The following is a 22,576-nucleotide window of genomic DNA, read 5'->3' on the forward strand; positions in this document are numbered from 1 at the left end:
GCTTTGCTGTCATCTAGTGTTCAACCAGATATCTGCAGGCCAGATTTGGTAGCCATACCCACAAGCAGATCTGATTATAATTCCAACTCTTTCCAAAAATGTAAAATCTGAATACTTGGATTTTTTTTAAGAAACATTGCTGAAGCTAAATTGAACCACTGATTTATCTAACCCAAATGAGTAGCAGTAGCTCTCCAGTGTCAGATGGAGCATTTGGGTTTAATCTAGAACAGTCTATGTTCAAACCATGGGATCTGCCACAGAGCTATGATATCTATTTGAAGCTGCCTTTCACAGAAATGCTATTTAAATCAGAACTGTCCTTTTTGACTAGGAGTGGTTCTTTCAGGCAGAATTTTTATACCACTACCTAGAAATCTAATGTGGGACCTTTGGGATGCATATCAGATCCTCTACCACTTGGCTGTGGTCCCTCTGTCTATCTAGTATGAATAATAGCATATCTTGCATTTTATTGTAATTTTAATGTGATTTTACATATTTATTCATATATTTATAGTTTCATTTTAATGTTGTAAGCTACCCAGAGTTGCCTTGTCACAAGATGGGATGCAAACAAATTTAATAAATAAATAAAATAAATAAATAAACAAGCACATCTTCCATTATGTCTAAATAGTTGTGTTGAAAGACCCTCAAATGAGACAGGCAGGTATGATTCTGCAGCCTGTGATACTCTTCCTAGCAGAATCCACAGAAGTGTATATGCATTGCCTCCCTAGCTATATCCATCCATCCATCCATCCATCCATCCATCCATCCACAGTATCTATCTATGTATCTATGTATCTATCTATGTATCTATCTATGTGTCTGTCTGTCTCTGTCTGTCTGTCTGTCTGTCTATCTATCTATCTATCTATCTATCTATCTATCTATCTATCTATCATCTATCTATCTATCTACAGTGTTTGTCTGTCCGTCTGTCATCTGGTGATGTTACATTAGCCAGGAGACTCCAATGCTAATACAGAACAGTAGCTTGGCTGCCTAAGATTGCTAGCCATGGTCGGTTCACACTCGTGTGGTATCTATAGTGCCCCACAAGAGGGCGAGCTAGCTCCACACCAGAAAGAAAGACAAGTGGCTTTCCTGCAGTGTCATGCGGGGCCCTCTCCCTCCACTGAAGCCACTTCCCAAAAGGGCATCGTAACTGGGAAGGTCCAGCACTAGCAAGGTTCAGGAAGTGGCGGCTCATCTTCCCACCAAAGTGGTACCTACTTATCTACTTCTGCTAGTGAGCAGAAGCTCAGGCAAGTGATGGGAGCTCACCCTGCCACGCAGAGCTAGGGCTCAAACCGCTGGAACAAAGACCATCTCCAGTATCATTAAGACACTGACCCACCATGCTTCTTTAAACATGGATAATGTGTAGTTTGTCAATTATAACGAAATTAAGAGCTCATCATGCAATTCCCCTTTGTTCAGAAAAGGTTTCTGATGATAGAGCAAGGAGAAGGGACAACAACATATGAAGATACTTGGCCTCTTGATCTCAATTCATCTACTCTCTGCCCAGTAAGGCCTTTTTCTTGAAAGCCTAAGCATTCCACATTTGGATACTTTCAGCAGCTGAATTACCCTGATATTCACCTTTCTGAATCCTACCATCAGCTTCGGCTGCTCCCTTAGGAATGATTGCCTTTACATAAAGTCCTCCATACTTCACACTGGTGTTCACGCCACCCTACAGAAGTAAAAAAAAAAGAGTATTGAAACAAAATGTATGTTTTTATTAGAAGACTAAAACTGAAATACTGATAACTAGTCCAGTGGCTTAAGAAGTCCATGCAATTGCAATACTTGGGGAAGCATTTCAGCAGAAGTAGGCAGACAATCTAAACCCCACATGAACAACAGATGCTTTTTGAGTTACATGCAAATTAAACCTAGAGGCCAATTCCAAGCAGCATGGGAGGCTAGGGAATTGAAGGTTAACATCTTGAAATTACCAAGTTTGAAAAATGCTGATATAGAGAAAAAGATGATCTCGTCATAAACCCTTTGAACTTGGACTGAAATAATTTTGGCTGCCAAGTTATCACTGGCTTATCTAAAAACAAACGCAGCTGTGCATGTACATGTACAGGTAGTCCTCGACTTATGACCACAGCTCAACCCAAAATTTCTGTTGCTGAGCAAGACACTTGTTAAGTGAGTTTTGCCCCATTTAACAAGATTTCTTGCCACCGTTGTTAAGTGAAACACTGCAGTTGTTAAGCTAGTAACATAGTTGTTAAATGAATCTGGTTTCCCCATTTGAATTTGCTTGTCAGAAGGTCACAAAAGAGGATTGCATACCCTGGGACACTGCTATCCTCATAAATACATGTCAGTAGTCAAGTGTCTCGTGTGAAAACTGTCATAAATCACTATTTTCGGTGATGTTGTCACTTTGGTCACTAAACCAATGGTTATAAGTCGAGGACTACCTGTAATATTTAATTATCAGTTAATAGTTTCTTGATTGGAATGATATATTCTTTTAAAGCAGTTTAAAGCCCTCTGCCTTGCAACCAATGAATCTCTGATGTTCATTATGTATCAACAGAAAATACATATTACTTGTATTTTGCTTTCTGATCACCAGAGGGAGCTCATGGAACGTCTGAGAAATTCATTTTAGCTCCTTTTGTTTTCTTGCCAGGGTGCCAATAACCCACCCTTAAAAACATTGTAAACCTGGGTAAATAACTTACAGGTCTCAATGGATTTACTGCAGGGATGAAAAGTAGAGCAGTCTGTTAGGAGACTGGGCTGCAATCGTGAGCATAATTTCCACGTGAATTAAAATAGCTATGTATGTTAGGACAGCTGTTAGAAATTCACACTAGTGAAGTATGAGGATGTCATACATAAGCAAATGAAAATTCTGACCCTGTTTTGCAAATTAGTACGTCCTTTGCAAACTATGATGGCACTGTTTATTTTTTACTGTTTAACTGAATCCTCTTAGGCTGCCTTTTTAGCTTTGCACTGCTATTTTCTCCCTTATTCTTATTGCTATGTGTATATACACTTGCCAACTTCAACATTTGGGGAAGTTAATTACAGTCCCCATTGACATCAAGATTAACCTTCAGGGTGCTATGTGACTATGCTTGTTTGTTTTATCTTGGGCAAATTGGTATTTCCAGATGTTAGAAAGCAAATACACTCACTCTAAAGATACATTTTTATTAGGATCCTTCCTCTTTGCTTCACTTATTGCCTCTGTTGCCTACTTTTGATTTGTTTTAACTTACTACACATTTCTGGATGTGCCTGTTCTTTTTCTGTGACACATTTTTGTCAGTAACACATTTTTCCCTTTGCTATTTTCAAGCTCGTTTGCATATACAGGAATGCTATTTTATTTATTATGCGGAAAACATTTTTCAATAAAATATAATAATCTCTTCAGCCTTCCATAGGGTCACTTGCTTTGCCTGTTATTTCCTTGTCAGCAGTTTTGCTGCACCACACAATCGTCCCTATTGCTGTGCTCAGCTCTTCTACGGAGCCAGATAGTTGACCAACGGAAGAAGGCAAAAGCTAGCAAAAACCTGACGTCCTTTCCTGACCACGTCTGCTTTCTTCAGGGGTGAAAAAGAACTGGGAAAAACCCTCCCAGTTCTTTTTCTGGGAAAACTGTGTTGTGGGTGGCACAGCTAAGAGTACAATGGGGTGTGGATGGTTGCAATAGAAGATGGAACTTTGATAACAAAAAGGACAAAATACTAGGAGCTGAGAGGAGAAACGTGAGGCTACTCTGATTTCCAATCAGAATGTTTGGAAAGTACCCATATACACAGTGATGGGATTCAAATACGTGAACAACCGGTTCTCTGTGTGGATGCCGCTTCAGGAAGCCAGGTCTAGGCCTGGGCCCTGAGGCCCAGAACAGACTTCTGGAAGTAGCGTCCACGCACTTTGGGCCTCCAAGGTCCAGGACAGACTTTCAGAAGTGGTGTCCATGGGCTTCCGGAGGGCTGTTCTGGGCCCGGGAGGCCTCCTCTGGGCCTCTGAGGCCCAGAACGGATTTCCGGAAGCAGCGTCCACGCATTTCCAGAGGGCCGTTCTGAGCCTTGCAAAAAAGGGCTAGGGCTTCAATGGGTGCCATCCAGTGGTGGGATTCAGCCGATTCACCAAACTCAACAAAAAATTAGCTACCAACTGAATCCTACCACTGCATATACACATACATACACACAGACGCGTGCACACACGCGCACACACACACATATTTAAAGATGCACATTACAAAGTCTACATTGGAGGGTTCTTGGTGCTCTCTGAGCTTGTTTCCTTGCAAATGTTTCATTACCCAATTAGGTAACAGCATAACTGATAAAAGGGGGTGGGGTCTACTATTAATCATGGTGTTAACCTATGCTTATCTGGGGGTTGATTGCTGGCAAGAAGGTATTTTGGTCTTTTTTTTTGTTCCCTTCTGGCTTTTCTTAATTGTCTCTTTGGAATGGTATGTAGATATTGTTTATCTCTATATGCCTGTTGATGGCTGAAGTCTACACTGCTTGCATTTATTAAGGTGTGCTATTTGCAGGACAAAAAGAGTCCAGCATTAAACTGATTTGTTTTTATATATTCAGTTGCCCTATACAGATCTGTAACTATATCCATGTCTGCATAACTGCAAGGTGGTTAAGAAAGGTAAAAGATTAGCAACAAGCAAGTACTTAAGGTCCACTGCTTCTCTGTAAGTCATGCATTTGAACAGGTGACTTGGAGTGGAGAAAAAGATAAATCAGCTTAAAACCTTGTCAAACAGTACCGTAACACTTATGCCCAAGCCGTTCTCATTTTTGGCCAGTCTGACTTCAAAGATATCTCCAGGTTTAAGAGGTATTTTAGAATTCATGGAGCTGGAGAAATTCACCAAGGAAGCTTCCTTTATGTAAGAAGAAAAAAGGCAAAAAAGATTACAACAACAACAACAATAGAGTTAGAAGGGACCTTGGAGGTCTTCTAGTCCAACCCCTTGCTCAGGCAGGAAACCCTATACCAATTTATGATAACAATGTATTGACAGGTAGCCCACGTTTAATGACCACAATTGGGACCAGTAACTTGGTTGTTAAGTGAAGCGCTAAGCAAAACTGCAACTGCTTACAGTTTCACTTTAGCTTTCCTTTGGTTTACAGTCCTGCCAAGGTCATAAATGTGAGGACTCATGGCAAAGTTATTTCTTAATCAACCATGGTCACTAAACGAAGTAGTTGCTGAACAAGGATTATCTGTACTGAGATAACCAAAGGATTGAAATAGAAAAAAAATCCTATATAAACAGAACACAAACATATGTCAAAAGAGCATTCTATTGTAATCAAATATATTTTAATCAAATATTTACCCCAGTGTAAATTCCATCTAATCTGATAAACAAAGATAAGATGTTTGTGATGCTGTGGCCAATGCTTTTATACAAACTAATTTTTACAACAAAGAAATCAATATGCCAATATTTGTGCAGGTGAGGAAAACTTTGCTAAATAGTTTAACATGCTATAATCACATAGTGTCAGACTCCAAAAACCAAGAAAGACACATTGTGATTCTTCCCAATGGATTTTTATTGTTATTCCTCATCCATAATCTTGCCAAACTAAAACATGCTAACACCCCCATAAATCCTATGCTCTGGGAACAATTGGGGAGGAGCCATCTTTACCCTCTTTTTTCACACAAAGTATCTGAACTGAGTTGTCTCTTGCCCCTCTGGAATACACCCTCTCCTCCTGGGAATCTGAACTCAACTCCATCACACATGGTCAGATGTTCAACATAACATCATGTGACCAGAAAGTTAATCAGCTGACTTACATCTGGAGGAAGGAGAAAGAAGGACAAGTGACAAGATGTATGTGATGACAAGATGCAAATACTGCTAATAACATACATCAGACGTTCTTCGTCAAATTACTGTCTCTCCTTAAAATAGACCCTTCTGGTCCCAATGCTAGTAATTTGGTCTTATATTGTTTAGGGGATGGCTCCTCATATATTACTTCTCAGGTCTGTAAATTTTTTCTAAGAGCTGTAACTATTAGAGGAGAATGTTGTAATTCCCCTCAGCCAAGGCTTCTGGTGTCCAATTGTCTATGATTTTACTTTTTCTATGTTTTTCTTTTGTTGTATTTGTACTTTGGTCTGTGACTGCAAACAAATAAATAAATTAATTACTAACATACATCAAATATTGAGACAAAAGTGTGTTGAGGTAAGATTTGTATCACGATTGTCATCACACGCAAGCTGTGATAGAATTTCAGATTGTTGCAGTCACCTGTGATCTAACTAGAAAATAATTTACATGAATTATTCAGAAAATCGATTGCAAAATTACAATCCTGCAAAAATCTGAACACCTTGAGAGGGCTCCACAGACGTAATTTTTTCCTATATCACTTGTCTGCCATCTAGTTGTCCCCCGGAGTTTTGCAGGTCAAGACAGTTACTCTAAAATTAGTAGCTTTGATTTTGCTCAAGGATACTGGCTAGATTTACATACTGTGCTAAGCCAAAAATGGTTGGACTGGCTGTGCTTTAAGTATATTGTATGAACCCTGTCAAAATGTTTTAGGGCAGGGATACACAACTTCTATCAACTCAAAAGCTATACTAGACTTTTCATTATGGCTCAGCTAAGAATTATGGTAAAACAATCCACTATAATTTTTAATGTAATCTGTATCTGAAGTGTGGAGTGTCAACCCATCCAAAAAAAAAATCCTTTTAAGTCTGACCCACTTGCGAGAGGATGATTGCCAGGCAATAGGGTAATTTCCCCCCTCTTTTAATGTCCTTTATTCTTCCCCCTTTGTTTCTCTCCAGTTCTGTTGAGGACTGAGCTGGAGGACTTCTTATATCGGCAACCTTTCTTCTGGCAGTGAATTGGCTATTTATAGCTTTCAGTACAAGTGAAAACCACAAATTTGTGAACGTAGAAATGATTACAGAGATTACAGAGCAACTCACAAAGCTGCAGCAAGTCAAGGATCAAAGAACAAAATGCTGCATAAATAAATCTTTATGAACCAAATTCATCACAATAATTTGGACTATCAGATCTGCAAAAAAAATCCAGACCATCTCCGGAGCTCTCGCGGTAGAGATCTGATAACCCTAACAATAACCCATAAAAATATTGTCAGTACCAAAATGTTTTCTGTCTAAATATTAACCAAGTTGATGTAAATCAGCAAAACTCTCATTAAAATAACGAAAATACAAAACATTTCATTGCCTAGCAGCGCAGCCAGTTAAAATAGCTTTTTAAAAGTTAGTTCTCTCTCTCTCTCTCTCTCTCTCTCTCTCTCTCTCTCTCTCTCTCTCTCTCTCTCTCTCTCTCTCTCTCTCTCTCTCTCTCTCTCTCTCTTGATAATACCATGCATTTCACCTGAGAAAACCTTGGCCACAAATGTTAGTTTAAGGGCATGAGCAATTAACCAACAGCACCATTGGTATACCCTGCCCACTATTCCCTTTCGCCTTAGTAACAAACCAACAAACAAACACTGGGTCTTTTTGCTTACAGAAAAAGCCATGCAACTGAAATCATCTTTACCCTTTTCGATGCGGTTTGCTCCTGACTGCTGGAGTAAGTGGCTTCATCCATGTCGGAATCCCCTCGGTCGGAATGGTCAGGGGTCTCTGCCATGCCAGTCAGTTTGGTTTTGATCAGGTTGGTCTCTGAAGAAGATCCATTCCTTTCACTGCATTTGGGAGGGTCCAGGAGGGGATTACTGCAACGTTGCAATTCCTGCTGGCCATTGATATGGTGGCCAAAGCTGTGGTTGGTTTGGCTCTGGGACAGGCTAGCACTCTCGGTCCTGGAGTCTTGGGAACTGAGACTCCCACCCCATTTGCTTGAACAAATACCAGATAAACTTCCAGAGTTGGGTCTCCAGTGACTTACTGGCCAGTTCTGTTCCTCTGAAGAGGACTCAGCCTCATGCTCTGCCATCAAGGAAGTCTTTTTAAAATATCCCTTTCTTAGGAGACTGGATGTTCCTAAGGATAAATGGAAACACCAATAATAAAATTATTGAATCACCTTTCCAGACACAGATGTGACAAAGATCAGTATTTTTTAACTTCAGCAACTTTAAGATGGTTGGACTTTGTCTCCCAGAATTCCCTGGCCAGAAGTACTGGTTTCCCTCTTTACACATATCTTGTTATTCTAGGATTTAATATTTCTTGGAATTGTTAACCAAATCTCTCTGTTTTAGTTTTACTAGGGAACTATGGTTATTAGTAATAAAAGATCCTAAATCATGACTTGGTTTGGTTTATGTTTTGAGTTTTTTCCTCTGTTCCTGCTAGCCATTATTTTTTATTCCCTAGAATAATTAATCCAGGATTGATTATACCTTGCATGGTGGTTAGGGCCTACTTGAAATAAAAATGTATATATTTCCACATATCTCAGGAGCCAAATAAATTCCACCCACGCTTTAGTTATTGAGCCCAAAATGTGCATTCTAAAAGGAATGCAAGAGAATTTATAAGCCTGAAAACAAATATAAAATAGAACATCACACAAATTTGGAAAAATCAGATAATAATAATAATAATAATAATAATAATAATAATAATAATAATAATAATAATAATAATAATAATAATAATAATAATATTGGAAGGGACCTTAGAGGTCATCTAGTCCAACCCCCTGCTCAGGCAGGAAACCCTATACCATTTCAGACAAATGGCTGGCCAGTCTCTTCTTAAAAACTTCCAGTGTTGGAGCATTCACAACTTCTGGAGGCAGGTTGTTCCACTGGTTAATTGTTCTAACTGTCAGAAAGTTTCTCCTTAATTCTAGGTTGCTTCTCTCCTTGATTAGTTTCCATCCATTGCTTCTTGTCCTGCCTTCAGGTGCTTTGGAGAATAGCTTGAGTCCCTCCTCTCTGTGGCAGCCCCTGAGATATTGGAATACTGTTATCATGTCCCCCCCCTCGTCCTTCTCTTCATTAAACTAGACATACCCAATTCCAGCAACTGTTTCTTATATGTTTTAGCCTCCAGTCCCCTGATCATCTTTGTTGCTCTTCTCTGTACTCTTTCTAGAGTCTCAACATCCTTTTTACATCGTGGTGACCAAAACTGGATGCAGTATTCCAAGTGTGGCCTTACCAAGGCATTGTAAAATGGTATTAATACTTCACGTGATCTTGATTCTATTCCTCTGTTAATCCAGCCTAGCAGTATGTTGGCTTTTTTGGCAGCTGCAGCACACTGCTGGCTCATATTTACAGTAAGTGATTGTCCACTAGGACCCTGAGATCCCTCTCACAGTTACTACTATTGAGCAAGGTACACCCTATACTATACCTGTACATTTGGGTTTTTTTTGCCTAAATGTAGAACCTTACTTTTCTCACCATTGAATTTCATTTTGTTAGATAGCGCCCAGTGTTCAAGTCTGTCCAGATCCTCCTGTATCTTAAGCCTGTCTTCTGGAGTGTTGGCTATTCCTGCCAGCTTGGTGTCGTCTGCAAAAAATCGTTGATGAAGATGTTGAAGAGCACTGGGCCCAGAACAGAACCCTGGGGCACCCCACTACAAACGTCCCTCCATGTAGATGCGGTTCCAATGAGGACCACACGCTGAGTACGGCCTGTCAGCCAGCTACGAATCCATCTGGTGGTGATTCTGTCTAACCCACATTTTTCTATCTTATCAAGTAGAAGGTTGTGATCTACTTTATCAAATGCCTTACTGAAGTCCAAGTAAATTATATCCACAGCATTCCTCTGATCCACTAATTTTGTCACTTGGTCAAAGAATTTGGGGATTAATTTGACACCAAGTCTACAGAGGTCTCTCATGCTTGGAAAGGCCAAGGGACTCTTCCCTTACTGGCATTTCAGCTGGCTATGAAAATAATTTGTTCCATCTTGTCTATTTTGTCTTGATATGAAGTTTTTAGCTGCTGTAGTTCTAAGTCTTTGTTTTTCCACTTTTATTAGTTCCATTCTTCTTCTATTTTGAATGTTATTGTCTGTTTCAAATTATCAAAATCTGCTTTGGCAATTCCACATGCCCACCCCTGTCATCTGAGCCTAGAGCTAAGTTCAAGTATTTGGATAGAAAAAACAACAGGAATGATTCAATCGCCTTGAAAGAAGTTGGCCATCCTATGGCTATCCTTTTAGAAGGCTCTTGCTCTTTTTTCCCCTCTTTTTCCATCAGAAAACCATTGTTATCAGCTGATTAAGTCAGATGTTAATTGGCAATATTTGTACTGTAGAACCTATAGCTAAGGAGCCACTTGCAGAAATGGTAACAAAGGCTGTGCAGTGCTTTTGAACACAAACTGGGACTTCAGAAAAGATGGGGATACAAATATTGCACTTGCCTGAAATTCCTTAAAGCAAATCTGTCTTTTCCTGCCATTGTTCATAGCTGTGGAGGACAGCCACGCAAACTTATCAAGAGGTAGCTGCTTTTGGAGTTACAAGTAGTTCTCAACTTACATCTGATCATTTAGTGACCGACCTACCTGAAAAAGGGAATTTAGGACCTGGGTCTGAAATTCTGATGATCAGACACTTTGAGTGCTCAATATCCAGAAGTGGTGAATGTTCCAACACTGGAAGTTTTTAAGAAGAGACTGGACAGCCATTTGCCTGAAATGGTATAGGGTTTCCTGCCTGAGCAGGGGGTTGGACTAGATGACCTCCAAGGTCCCTTCCAACTTACTATTATTACTATTACTACTATTACTACTATTACTACTACTACTACTACTACTATTATTATTATTATTATTATTATTATTATTATCATCATCATCATCATCATCACAACTGCAGCTTATGACAAATTTGTTGAAAATTGGCATTTACTTCCAGTATTCAGTAAAACTGTGCCATAGTGAACACTGGTTTCACTTAACAACCACAGCATTCTCACTTATGATTGTGGTATTCTCACTTACAACCACTGCATTCATTTAATGATCACCACCAAAATGCAACCATACTGAGTAGGCGCCATTATTTATTTATTTATTTATTTATTTATTTATTTATTTTATTATCAAACTACTCTTACCACTGGGTAACTCAAGGGCTATCTGAACAGGTAGTTGCTATGTTTGTGCACTACTTTTTCTAAGCCAAAGGTCTGCAGAGTGCTAATAGGGGCTCATTTAAGCCCTCTTGCACACAAAAGCATCTGGAACAGGCATGTCAAACTGCCGGCCCATGGACTGGATGCATCATGCTAAAACCACACCCACCCTTTTGTCGGCAATGGGAAAAAGTCCCGATATGTCACGCGACATCACATGACATCACGAGTTTGACATGCCTGATCTAGAAGAAGGAAAATACTGATTAGAACAGAAAGAATTGCAGGTTGCTATATATGAATTGTTAACCTAGAAAAAAGGTTTTATTTTGGGAAATACCTTTAACTGATCCATCTTTAGGTTGAGAAACGACAAGGGTCACATTTTCTGGAGCATGCTCAATAATTTCTAAAGCTGCAAGATGGCTGACCCCTTCCAAACTCACACTGTTTACTGAAATCAGACGATCTCCTATGCAGATGGGTTAAGTCAGAAATTAACAATCCAGAATAGATGTTTCTAAAGTTTGCTGTCCTCTACTAATATTTCCGAAGTTTAGCATTCATTGCATTTTGCAAGCAGACATTCTTCCAAACATAAATGTTATTAAACTGGAGCAGCAAAACACGGTAAACTCATTATGAAATGTTGGGGAAATGTATTACACACACTGGTAACAGAAAGAATAATATGCATGTGATTAATTTCCCTTATAAGAATTTGAAATTCTCCAATCTTATGCGGAATAAGAGTTCCAAAAAGGCAATTCCCATTACCAGGACCACCATTTGGTATGTCAGAATGACTCCTCTTTATGAGACTAGTAGCTGTCCTTCTAAAGCCAGTATCACAAATTCTTATCACAGAATTTTACAAACGGTAGAGCTGGAAAGAATGTGCAGTATAGAATCTGTCTTGCAGATTACTAGTATTTAGTGTTTTCAGAAGAGATTCACCAAATCTGCAAGCTGGAGTTCATTTTAACATATCTGTGTGTCAGGGAATTGCGTAGCAGGTGTCCAATTGGAGCCAGAGACACTGACAAGAACTTGTAGTTTTATATAAATAAATATATTTTACATCTATATAAACAGCAAACAAGATAGTCAGGCACATCACTCCATCATGAGGTAAATCATCAGGGCACACAGAGCACACAGAAGAAAAAGGCGGGAAAAAGGGAAACTCCCTCTCCACACCCACAGCAACCAATCGCAATGCAGATTGCCTCACACCGGAGCCAGAGAGCACTCCCCAACCAATCAGCTACAGCTGTGTGTTCTGGCTCATTGTACAACCCCACTGTTCCAGCTACTAAATTTAAATATCTTAACACTGTGTTATACATATTATCCTATTAACAATAAAATCTATTCTCTTTAGTGTGGAAACTTATAAAGGCCAAGTGAGCATTCTTACAAATGAAAAAAGAGTCCACTGGCAGTTTAAATAACCTCAATATTTGAAGATGTACAAATAAATTATTAGAAAAAAAAACCTTCAAGATTTATATTCCAAATAACTCCAGTAAGCACAGAATGAAGATTTTTATGAGGTCAAAGTCCCAAAGTCTAGGAATACATTGGAAAACTCTGACAAAGGCATGACTACAGGCTTAAATAGTTTAATCTTCATTTCTTTTTATCTTACAAATTTTCTGTCATCCTTTTTCTAATCATATCGCCATCAATCAGTTGGTAAAGTAAGAAAGGGAACAGACTACTAGACTAGAGTTCCACTGATTTAAAGCTGTAATAACCCTAATATTTATTCATATACCTCAGTCTTGATCTCTGTTTCTATCATGTCTCTATCTCCATCTCCATCAGCATCTCTTAATATAATTTTCAAACAATTAGCCAATGTTCAAAGTTATGTATTAAAATATTACCAAGGATGATACTGGAAGTTTTAATATGAAACATTCAGGTAATTTCATTTTATCTATCTATCTATCTATCTATCTATCTATCTATCTATCTATCTATCTATCTATCTATCATCTATCTATCTATCTATCTATCTATCTATCTATCTATCTATCTATCTATCTATCTATCTATCTATCAAATTTTTATGCCACCCATCTCCCCTATAAGGTGACTCTGGATGACAGGTTATAAAACAAATAGAAAAATAATTAAAATAAATTAAAATATTAAAACTGTGCAGATTTCACACTTCTGTGTTGATTTTAAAAGAAGAACCAAAGTGTAATCAATTCCTATTTTGTGGAACATCACCTGGTTTTAATGATCCTTGCAAATCAGCTGGTCCTCCAGGAGTTACTGAATGGATAAAAATTCCAAGATCAAATTTTCCAGTCTTCTCGCCACCAGTTATCTCAAACCCTGTGACAAATAACTTTTTGGTTATTCATAGCAATATTTTACAAATCAATGGCTTACTGATTTATTACGTGGTTTTCCAAGATATTTTTCTGGGTAAAACAATGCCCTCAAATATCCTAAGACTAAAATGGATCTCTGTCGAATTGCCCTAGTAGGGAATTCTTTTATGAGTGTCCAGTGTTGGTATCTAGTTGCCTTCCCCAATGTGGACTCTTCAGATACCCAGAGACTACATACGTGGCTCAAGAATTTTAGGAAGATGCATTCAAAACACATTTGGAAGGCACTGGACTAAGGAATGTCTAGACTGAAACATCTGGATTCTAATGTTATTGGCCCCAAGTTGCTGGGTTTGTTATATATTAACTCTTTGTACTACATACAACTGTGGAAACCACCAACACCAAATATAATAACAACTGCTATGTTAGATGGTATCTAAGAAAAGTTTAGGACTTGTTTGGATAATGACTGAAAGAACAGAAGAAATTATCTGGGACATCACCTTTCTATGTAGTGCTGGGTTGGGCTGTTCAAATATTGCTTATATCAGCTATTAGACATGTTTATTGGATATCTGTTCTCCCCAGTTTTTGATCCTTAAATCCTGAATAGAAAATCCAGTTGCAAAATATCTTTTGAATTCTTTGTGTTGGGCACAAGCCAATCACCACTGCTTTACTGTTCAAAACATGACAGGAAACAGCCACTCCTAATCCAAATGATTTTTACAGCATAACTCTCAATATTCTTTATCAGAATTCAGATGCCAGAGATGATAAAAATTATAATTCACAACAGTACAGAGGAGCCCTGATTAGGGAAAAGTGGGGTAGCACAATTTTCAAATTTCTCAGTGAAAAGAACAAGTCATTTGATGACAGAACTAGTGCAACATGCTCCTTGAAGATAACTTGGAAGCATTGCTTGAACAGGGTCCGTAAGGTTATCTGCGCCACTACTCATCCTCTTCACAACCTGTTTTCCTTGTTGCCTTCTGGGAGGAGGCTTCGTGGTATCCGTAGCAGAACATCCAGATTCAACCATAGTTTCATTCCATACAGCATTAACTTTGTGAACTCTCAGGCTTCCTCCTTCCGTTATATATTCAAGATGGATAGTATTTAATATTTTAATGTTATGTATATGTAGGGGTGTGGGTCTATACATATGTTGTATATAGTATGTTTTAGGTTTGTGTCATGTATGCGTTTCACTTTCAGAGCGGGCAACTAAATTTCATTTTTGATGTGTGCCATTGTGCCCACAGTAAAATGACAATAAAGATTATCTTATTATCTTATCTTATCTAACTGTATCTCTCCACTGGAGTCAACCCAACCACTTGGATTGCGTGAGCAAAGCAGTTGTCTGTCTTCCAGTTTTGGAAGTTGGGGGAGGACACGAAGCCTGGGGGCACCATTTTCCCATATTGCGGCTGGATCTCTGGAAGGCTTTCTCATTGGAGGTTGATTAGCTCCACAATTATTGGCCTTCTAGAAACAGCTAAGGATGGCCATTTTCTAGAGGGTGTTTGGGTCATGATGTAGTTTGAGGTTCTGTATGTAGAGTGTTTTTTATCATTTGTAATTATATTATTGTCTTTTTAAATAAACATCTGAGACTCTATTTACGATTGTGATGGGAAATACATTTGAATAAACAAACAAAAAACAGCTATTTGGGCAAACTGGATATTATGGATATCTCAACCTCCTTTGAAATTGCTGCACTGATCGCTAGAATGCTCCCAGGCCCAATTCATAAGTGTTTTTTAATTTCTACTAATTTTGAACTACTGTACTATAATTCTTATGATATTGTTACTACATGTTTTATTTATCAGGATGATTCCATCTCAGTTTCCTTATGCATACCATCCAGAGTCAGTCAAATTGGGCAGTTTATAAACATGCATACATACATACACACAAACAGACATGCATAAACATCAACTTCTTTTGAAAGGAAAAAATCTATCTTTTGCCTCACCACAACAAAAAGTTTGTTAATGACTCAAATCTCAGGGATAGTTCTGACAGTGAAAGCCTCCTTTCAATACACTGTGTGATCTACTTGTTTTTTTTATTTCTGCATTTATATGTAATTGTTAAAGTAACATCTACTTACCTAAGCCATATTTTTCATCTTTTTTCAAGTTGATCAAATTGATCTCCCTTTCTGGTAAAGACACTATATTATTCTCTGTTTGGAGACCATCTGCGGACCAAAGCAACAGGACATTTTAAAAAATATAATATTGAAGTATAATGAGACAAATTCTATTTCTTATCTACAACACTACATAAATCAAGCTTCATTTCAATTCATTGTACAATTAAATCTTCCAAAAGTTCAAAAGGAACTAATGGTGAGCTTCAACTCTACACTGACATTTTCAGAATGGATATGGGAAAAATAAACATCTTCTTTCTACATGAAATGCTAGAGGTAATAAACATTTAAGAAACTGAATTATTCTGATCCATGACACAGCATGCTAGTAGCGAATGAACCTAATTTGCCTGCAATACATGGAGACTTAAAAACGTGGACATTCTATTTTATGTTTTTGTGGTCTTTCCCATTTTAGGGTTGGGGCATGTCAAAAGAGGAAGAATTTTGTTTTGCCTGCTTCTTTAGTTGAACCAATGTAATTCTCCTTGCATAGATTATTTACAGTATATGCGTAGGCTCATTTCTCAGAGATGCCGAAAGCAAGAAAATGACAGAATGTTTCATAACATCATATTAGCAGGTCTGCTCCTTACCTACCTGGGTGCAAGGTTACAACTTCAGTACAAAAAAACTCACACAAGCAGTTTGTGTTATGGTGCCTGTTTTATAATTTGAACCCCTTGCCTCCCTGCAGAAATCCATGACACTTTTCTGAATGTTGTCGTATCAAATGCACTCTTGATGTTAGGAGAGATCCCATTAGTTTAAGAAATTGTCATTTGGTACTAGTAATAAGGAATGATGGGATTTTTTTGCATATATGCAAAGTGGCAGGCTGATGCAGTCTGCTCTTAAATAACTGGACTTACAATGTTAATATTTAGTTAGAATGCTTTCATCAAGATCTAGAATTGGTTTTCTCAAGATCTAGAACTTTCTCCACAGTTTCTTCTATCTGGTGCAATTACTACCCATTCCAAGGGTTTTTAGACACCTTTAAAATGTTTAATTTTGTCTTTCCATCAATTTCGCCTATCAACTGACTTTTTGTACATATATTCTGGTTTTTATTTTACTCCATGTTTATTCTGAAATATTACTTAAGATTTATTGAAGTGCATCAGGATTCTCTGCGGCCGGCGTCAACTTCCCTCCGTCCAGTGCGCTCCCATAGAGAGGGCCTCCTCAGGGTGCCTCCGATCAAGGAATGTCGACTGGTGGCCCCCAGGGGGAAGGCCTTCTCTGTGGGCGCGCCAGACCTATGGAACCGCTTGCCGGTTGAGCTCCGGACGGCCCCCAACCTTCGCTCCTTCCGGCGCGATCTCAAAACCTTTCTTTTTGAACAAGCTGGCCTGGTCTGATGGGATGGGGTTGGGTTTTATAAATCGGTTTTAACTTTTAATATGTATTAATTTATTACGGGCATTGTTGTTTAATTACTTTTTAATTTTTGTATCCTGTTTTTTATTATGTATTGCCCTGTTCACCGCCCTGAGTCCTTCGGGAGAAGGGTGGTATACAAATTAAATTATTAAATTATTATTAAATATTAAATTAGCAGTGATAAAGATGCATTTATTTTTATATCTAAATCATCTTTTAATCTTTTAGGACAACCCCATAGAGAAAGTTGGAGGTTTCATGCTTATTGTAGCAAAGAGAAGCTAAGGGAACAAACAATACAGCTTATCTATTGGGCTAAAAATAACACAAAAATTACCACTGTCATAAATTTGTCACATTTATTTGGTTCTCTTTTTTTGTAAAAAAAGAGTTGTAATACTTAGGGACTCTCATCAGTTACTTTTTCTTGGGGTGGGAAAAAGAATAAATTAACATTGGTTCCCCCCCAAAAAAAGAACAAACAAAGCATTAAATAACGTTAGCATTCTCCCAAATAGTTCAGAACAAATTCACAATGTATGCCAATTATTAATAGCCAACTAGAAAATCGCTTATGCTTCTAAATTGCACAGTACAATTGGACTGAAACCAAACAATGCTGACCTATTACAAAGGCTTGGTCTGTATCTTCTGTGGATGAAGAGTCAAATTCATTTTTCTTTCTTTCTAGGCTGGTATTTAAACCTGGATGGGAGTCTGAACTAAAAAATGGTTGAAGAAACAGAGTAGGGGGAAAAAAAGTGAGGAAAATAAAAAGCAGAAGAGAACAAAGGAAAAATGTAATAAAATAAAGATACAAGCTAATATGGTACACAACACAGCCATAAAAATGCATAAGGTAAAGGTAAAGGTTCCCCCGCACATGCGTGCTAGTCGTTTCCGACTCTAGGGGCCGGTGCTCATCTCCGTTTCAAAGCCGAAGAGCCAGCGCTTGTCCGAGGACGTCTCCGTGGTCATGTGGCCGGCATGACTGGATACCAAAGGCGCACGGAACGCTGTTACCTTCCCACCGTAGCGGTCCCTATTTTTCTACTTGCATTTTTACGTGCTTTCGAACTGCTAGGTTGGCAGAAGCTGGGACGAGTAACAAACGCTCACTCTGTTACGCGGCACTCGGGATTTGACCCGTCAAACTGCCGACCTTCTGATCGACAGGCTCAGCGTCCTAACCCACTGAGCCACCGTGTCCCTTTAAAAATGCATACTTTACATCAAAGAACATGCTGGCAGAGATCTGTGAAATGTGAATCAGTTCAATTTATGTGCGTGAAAGCAAAGCACATGGAAATCAATATGAAAGGCAGCCACAAAAAGGAAGTTTTTAGTATGGTGGAATGAAAATGAATCCTGCAATGTACGTGAATGCAGTTCTTGCTTCCCCCCAGTGGCTCCCGTTCCTACATCAGGAAAATTTCAGCCACAAATGGTTGGTTTTATAGTGCTGCAAAAGTGCTCAATGTCACTACTAAAAAATGAATCTAAAGAGGAAACTTTCCTTGTCTTTGGCCTAATAATACCAGCTGCTTAATACAGTTTATAGACTCCTGCTTTTATATCTATACAAGAAGTCTGGGATTATGTTTAATATCTGCAGTTAATTGTCCTTAAAAGTTATCTATACTAATTTCCCATTAATACACAATATTTCGAAATGCTACCACTTCCACAGGGTGGCTCCTAAAAAAATTACCATGGTTACATTGCAAGTATTTTACAAGGAAATTCGTCTCATATATTAGTTTCCCCAGATATACACAATGCTTGAAATCAATTCAATTCGATTTATTGCGATCAAAGACCAGCGCAGGTAATAGACAAATAAAATTTAGGATAGAGTTAAAATACATTTGTAAAATAATGTATCATATTAAATCCATATAAGCTATATTAAATTAAATTAAATTATAACACAAACACTAATTTATATTAAGTAAAGGAATCTAAAATTACACCAAAGTAAAATAATGCTTGAAATTTTCAAAGGCAACTGGACTTTCTTGTTTTTCTTTGAAAATGTTTCGCTTCTCATCCAAGAAGCTTCTTCAGCTCTGACTGGACGGTGGGGAATGGAAGGATTTATATTCCTTGCAGACAGCTGGTTATTTGCATTCTTTTAGAGAGTCATTGAGGCCACTTGGAGGTTAATTTGTGTCCTCAGGGTCACCTGAGAAGTGCAAATGGGTCTGGAGCCTTTATATTCTTGCACAGAATATAAATCTAAATTTATATAAATATAAATTCTCCACCATCCAGTCAGAGGTGAAAAAGCTTCTTGGATTAGAAGCGAAATGTCTTCAAAGAAAAATAAGAAAGTCCAGTTGCCTCTTGAAAAAGCACTTTTGGGACAACCATGACCTGGATGACTGAGAATCTCCATAGACAGTGTCTGAAATCCTACCACGAGGTTCAAAATTATGCATACTATGCATAGGAGCAACCAACTTTATCTCCTCTACAGAAAGGACCTATTCAGCAACTACCATGAAGACGGCCATGTTAAAATCAATCCCTAAGAAACATCCTTACTTGTTGAGTTTTGCTCCTCCAACCACTGATTCGGTATTAGATTTAGGCGCTGTTTGAAAGATCTTCTCCATCAATTCCTCCATTTTCTGTGATGAGGAGTTCCCAGGAGGGGCAAAATTTTTCCGAACGGGGCTGACCAACACCTGACTCTGTGTCAAGTCATGGAAAGATTTGCTCATAATTTTGGGTCTTTCCTCCCATGACGTCTTCTCGTTTTTGTCCCTGGAATATCCTTGGGCAGGCTGGAAAAGGGACAATTCTGAATAAGAGAGTCTTTTGAGAATCTCTGCTTGGACTGTTGATGGCCGGACAGCAAGCCTGTTCAACGTGCTGCTGGCCAGGCTGTTGGTACTGATGGCACGTCCCATGTTAAATCCTTTCACGGAATCAGGATGGAGGCTGAGACTCCTAAGGGAAGCTCTTTCTGCAAAGAGATGGAATTGGTTTATGCACACAAGACATAAAAAGAAATGAAATATCTCTCATTTAGATAACCCAGGAGAGATCAAGATAGCATCCAAAACCCAGCACTTATGCTTGTCCTCAGCACATTAAAAAAAAATTGCAGCATCCCCATGGTCATATGATCAAAATCTGGATGCTTGGCAAATGACTCATATTTATGATGGTTGCAGTGTCGTGGGGTCATGTGACCACCTTTTGCAATCTTCTGACAAGCAAAGTCAATGGGGAAGCCAGATTCACTTAACAACCATGTTGCTAACTTAAACATTTCAGTGATTTACTTAACAACTATAGCAAGAAAGATCATAAAATGGAGCAAAACAATTTCACTTACCAACTGCCTTGCTTAGTGACAGAAATTTTGGGCTCCATTGTGGTCGTAGGTTGAGGACTACATGTATACATTGATATATACTCTGAAAAGCATGCTTAGAACTGTCTATTCTTCACCTTGAGGAAAACAAACCTTGCCCCAACCCCCAAATCTGGATGAAGTGAAGGAGAAGGTCACTTTGAAAGTCTATTTGGATGTGCATTATTACAAAGGATAAAAAATGTAGTCACTCAGGTCAGGCACAAAAAACTGTATTGCCAGTACTTAAAAGACTAGCTACTATTTTTGTTCTTGGGAAATCTATATACTACTAAAACTCTGGTTCCTGTATACTTTAACTGGTGAAATGGTATATCACAGGGCAGGGATAGGCAACCCTGGCTCTTTTATGACTCGTGGACTTCAACTCCCAGAATTCCTGAGCCAGCTTGCTGGCTCAGGAATTCTGGGAGTTGAAGTCCACGAGTCATAAAAGAGTGCTGCTCAGGAATTCTGGGAGTTGAAGTCCACGAGTCATAAAAGAGCCAAGGTTGCCTATCCCTGTCATAGGACAACCATTTTTGAATCAAGGTACTTCAAGGTATTTAAAGAATGTGTACAAACTCTGGGACCCATGACTCTCATAAAATTGAAATTTGGCCATTTTTTATGAAACATTTTATGATATAAACATGATCATGAAACAGTTTATGGCATAATACAAAATGTCCTGTGCTGATGTTTTGACTGTGCTATACAGTCTAACATGGGCTATTTCAAGACAGATACATCTCTGAAAGATTTCCCAACTTTTCCCATGAAGGCAGTGCATTAGAGGTTCTGTCATTGTTGAAAGCATTGTGGAATATTATTTTAAATAAAAAGATTTAAGTTGAATGAAAATACTATACATTTTAGAGCCCTTAAAATGTGTGGGAAGTCCTTTAATCTATTGGCAAGGATAAAGTTGCTGCAGTTCTTAAATCCTCTGACAACTTATAATGTCAAAGGCTGCCATTTTTCAGGTTCCAGAAATTATGATGGAAAGCATCACAAAATGGATAGCATCCTCTTTTGACAATGCTGCTAAAATAGCAACTGCTAATCCAAAGATTTCACAAATCTCATAAATTTTCAGCAATCTTAATTCCTGCAACTCCTGCCTCAAATTGGGTTGGGTTGAAACACATACTCTATTAATACAGTTTACGCCACAGCACATTTTAGGTTAGCAGCACTTGGCTAAAGCCAAAATTCCAGAGCAGACACATAGGATCAAATTGCAAGGCTCTTTAAATGCTCAAATTTACATCTTCTCTCTTTTATCTAGCTGGAACACATTTGATTCTTTAAAGGCCTTCTTAGTAACGCTTAATCTTCCGCTAATACTTGCAGGTTTTTGACGTTATTTCAAAAACAATTCTGTTTTTTAATCTCACTGCCCAGTGTTATACCACGACTCTCCTTATAAAAAGTCACATAAACCACCATGTCCTCCACTAAACTGCCTCTTCATATCCATACCCTTTTGTCCCCTGGGCTGTGTATTTTTTGTAGGGGCGAGGGAGGCATATGCAAAAGCGGAACTTTTTCTCTGAGCTATTCTTTCTTTGTTAGTTTCTCAGTCATTACAAATTATGTCTGGAATTTGTTATCTTATTTGTATTATCTTAGCAGTGGCATGGTGGCTTAGTGGTTAAGAATGATGAGCTTGAGGCCGGAGTGCCATGCATAGGGGTGAGCTCCTCTTATATGCTCCAGCTCCTGCCAACCTAGCAGTTCAAAAGCACGCAAATGCGAGTAGATCAATAGGTACTACGTCGATGGGAAGATAACAGCACTCTGTGACTTCATGACCGCGGAAATGTCTTTAGACAGCACAGGTTCAGTGGCCTTCAAAGGGAGATGACCATCAGCCTCTATAGTTGGCAACGACTACCGGAGTGAAATTTGCAGGGACTCCCTTTTACTTATTATCTTAGTATGTACCAATATGTGCCAATAGTTAGCGACAGATGAATGCCAAGATTGATCTACAGCAGAGGCCCCCAACCTTTTGGGCACCAGGGACCGGTTCTGTGGAGAGAGGTTTTCCCAAGGACCAGAGGGGGTGTGGTTTCGTGTGCTGCCTGCATCCAGCGAATGGGGCTTCGCTTGTTTGTGTGGACTGGTTTCTGGCATGCTGCGGACCGGTGCTGGTCCATGGACCAGGGGTTGGGGACTCCTGATCTATAG

General features: G+C 38.7%; 1 protein-coding gene across 1 annotated transcript in view; it reads right to left on the reverse strand.

The window, feature by feature from the left end:
- PTPN13 (protein tyrosine phosphatase non-receptor type 13) overlaps positions 1 to 22,576 on the reverse strand; it is a gene marked incomplete at its 5' end in the record, with an annotated part of 127,323 nt that overhangs the window by 41,441 nt on the left and 63,306 nt on the right. Inside the window, 8 exons of the mRNA XM_083367558.1 lie at positions 1,615 to 1,708; positions 4,796 to 4,912; positions 7,589 to 8,034; positions 11,444 to 11,575; positions 13,348 to 13,455; positions 15,586 to 15,675; positions 17,641 to 17,738; positions 19,564 to 19,987. Coding sequence (XP_083223684.1) covers positions 1,615 to 1,708; positions 4,796 to 4,912; positions 7,589 to 8,034; positions 11,444 to 11,575; positions 13,348 to 13,455; positions 15,586 to 15,675; positions 17,641 to 17,738; positions 19,564 to 19,987 — 1,509 coding nt within the window. The remainder of the gene's footprint in view (positions 1 to 1,614; positions 1,709 to 4,795; positions 4,913 to 7,588; positions 8,035 to 11,443; positions 11,576 to 13,347; positions 13,456 to 15,585; positions 15,676 to 17,640; positions 17,739 to 19,563; positions 19,988 to 22,576) is intronic.

This window comes from Vipera ursinii (genome assembly GCF_947247035.1).
Source record: "Vipera ursinii genome assembly, chromosome: 7".
Lineage (NCBI taxonomy): Eukaryota > Metazoa > Chordata > Lepidosauria > Squamata > Viperidae > Vipera > Vipera ursinii.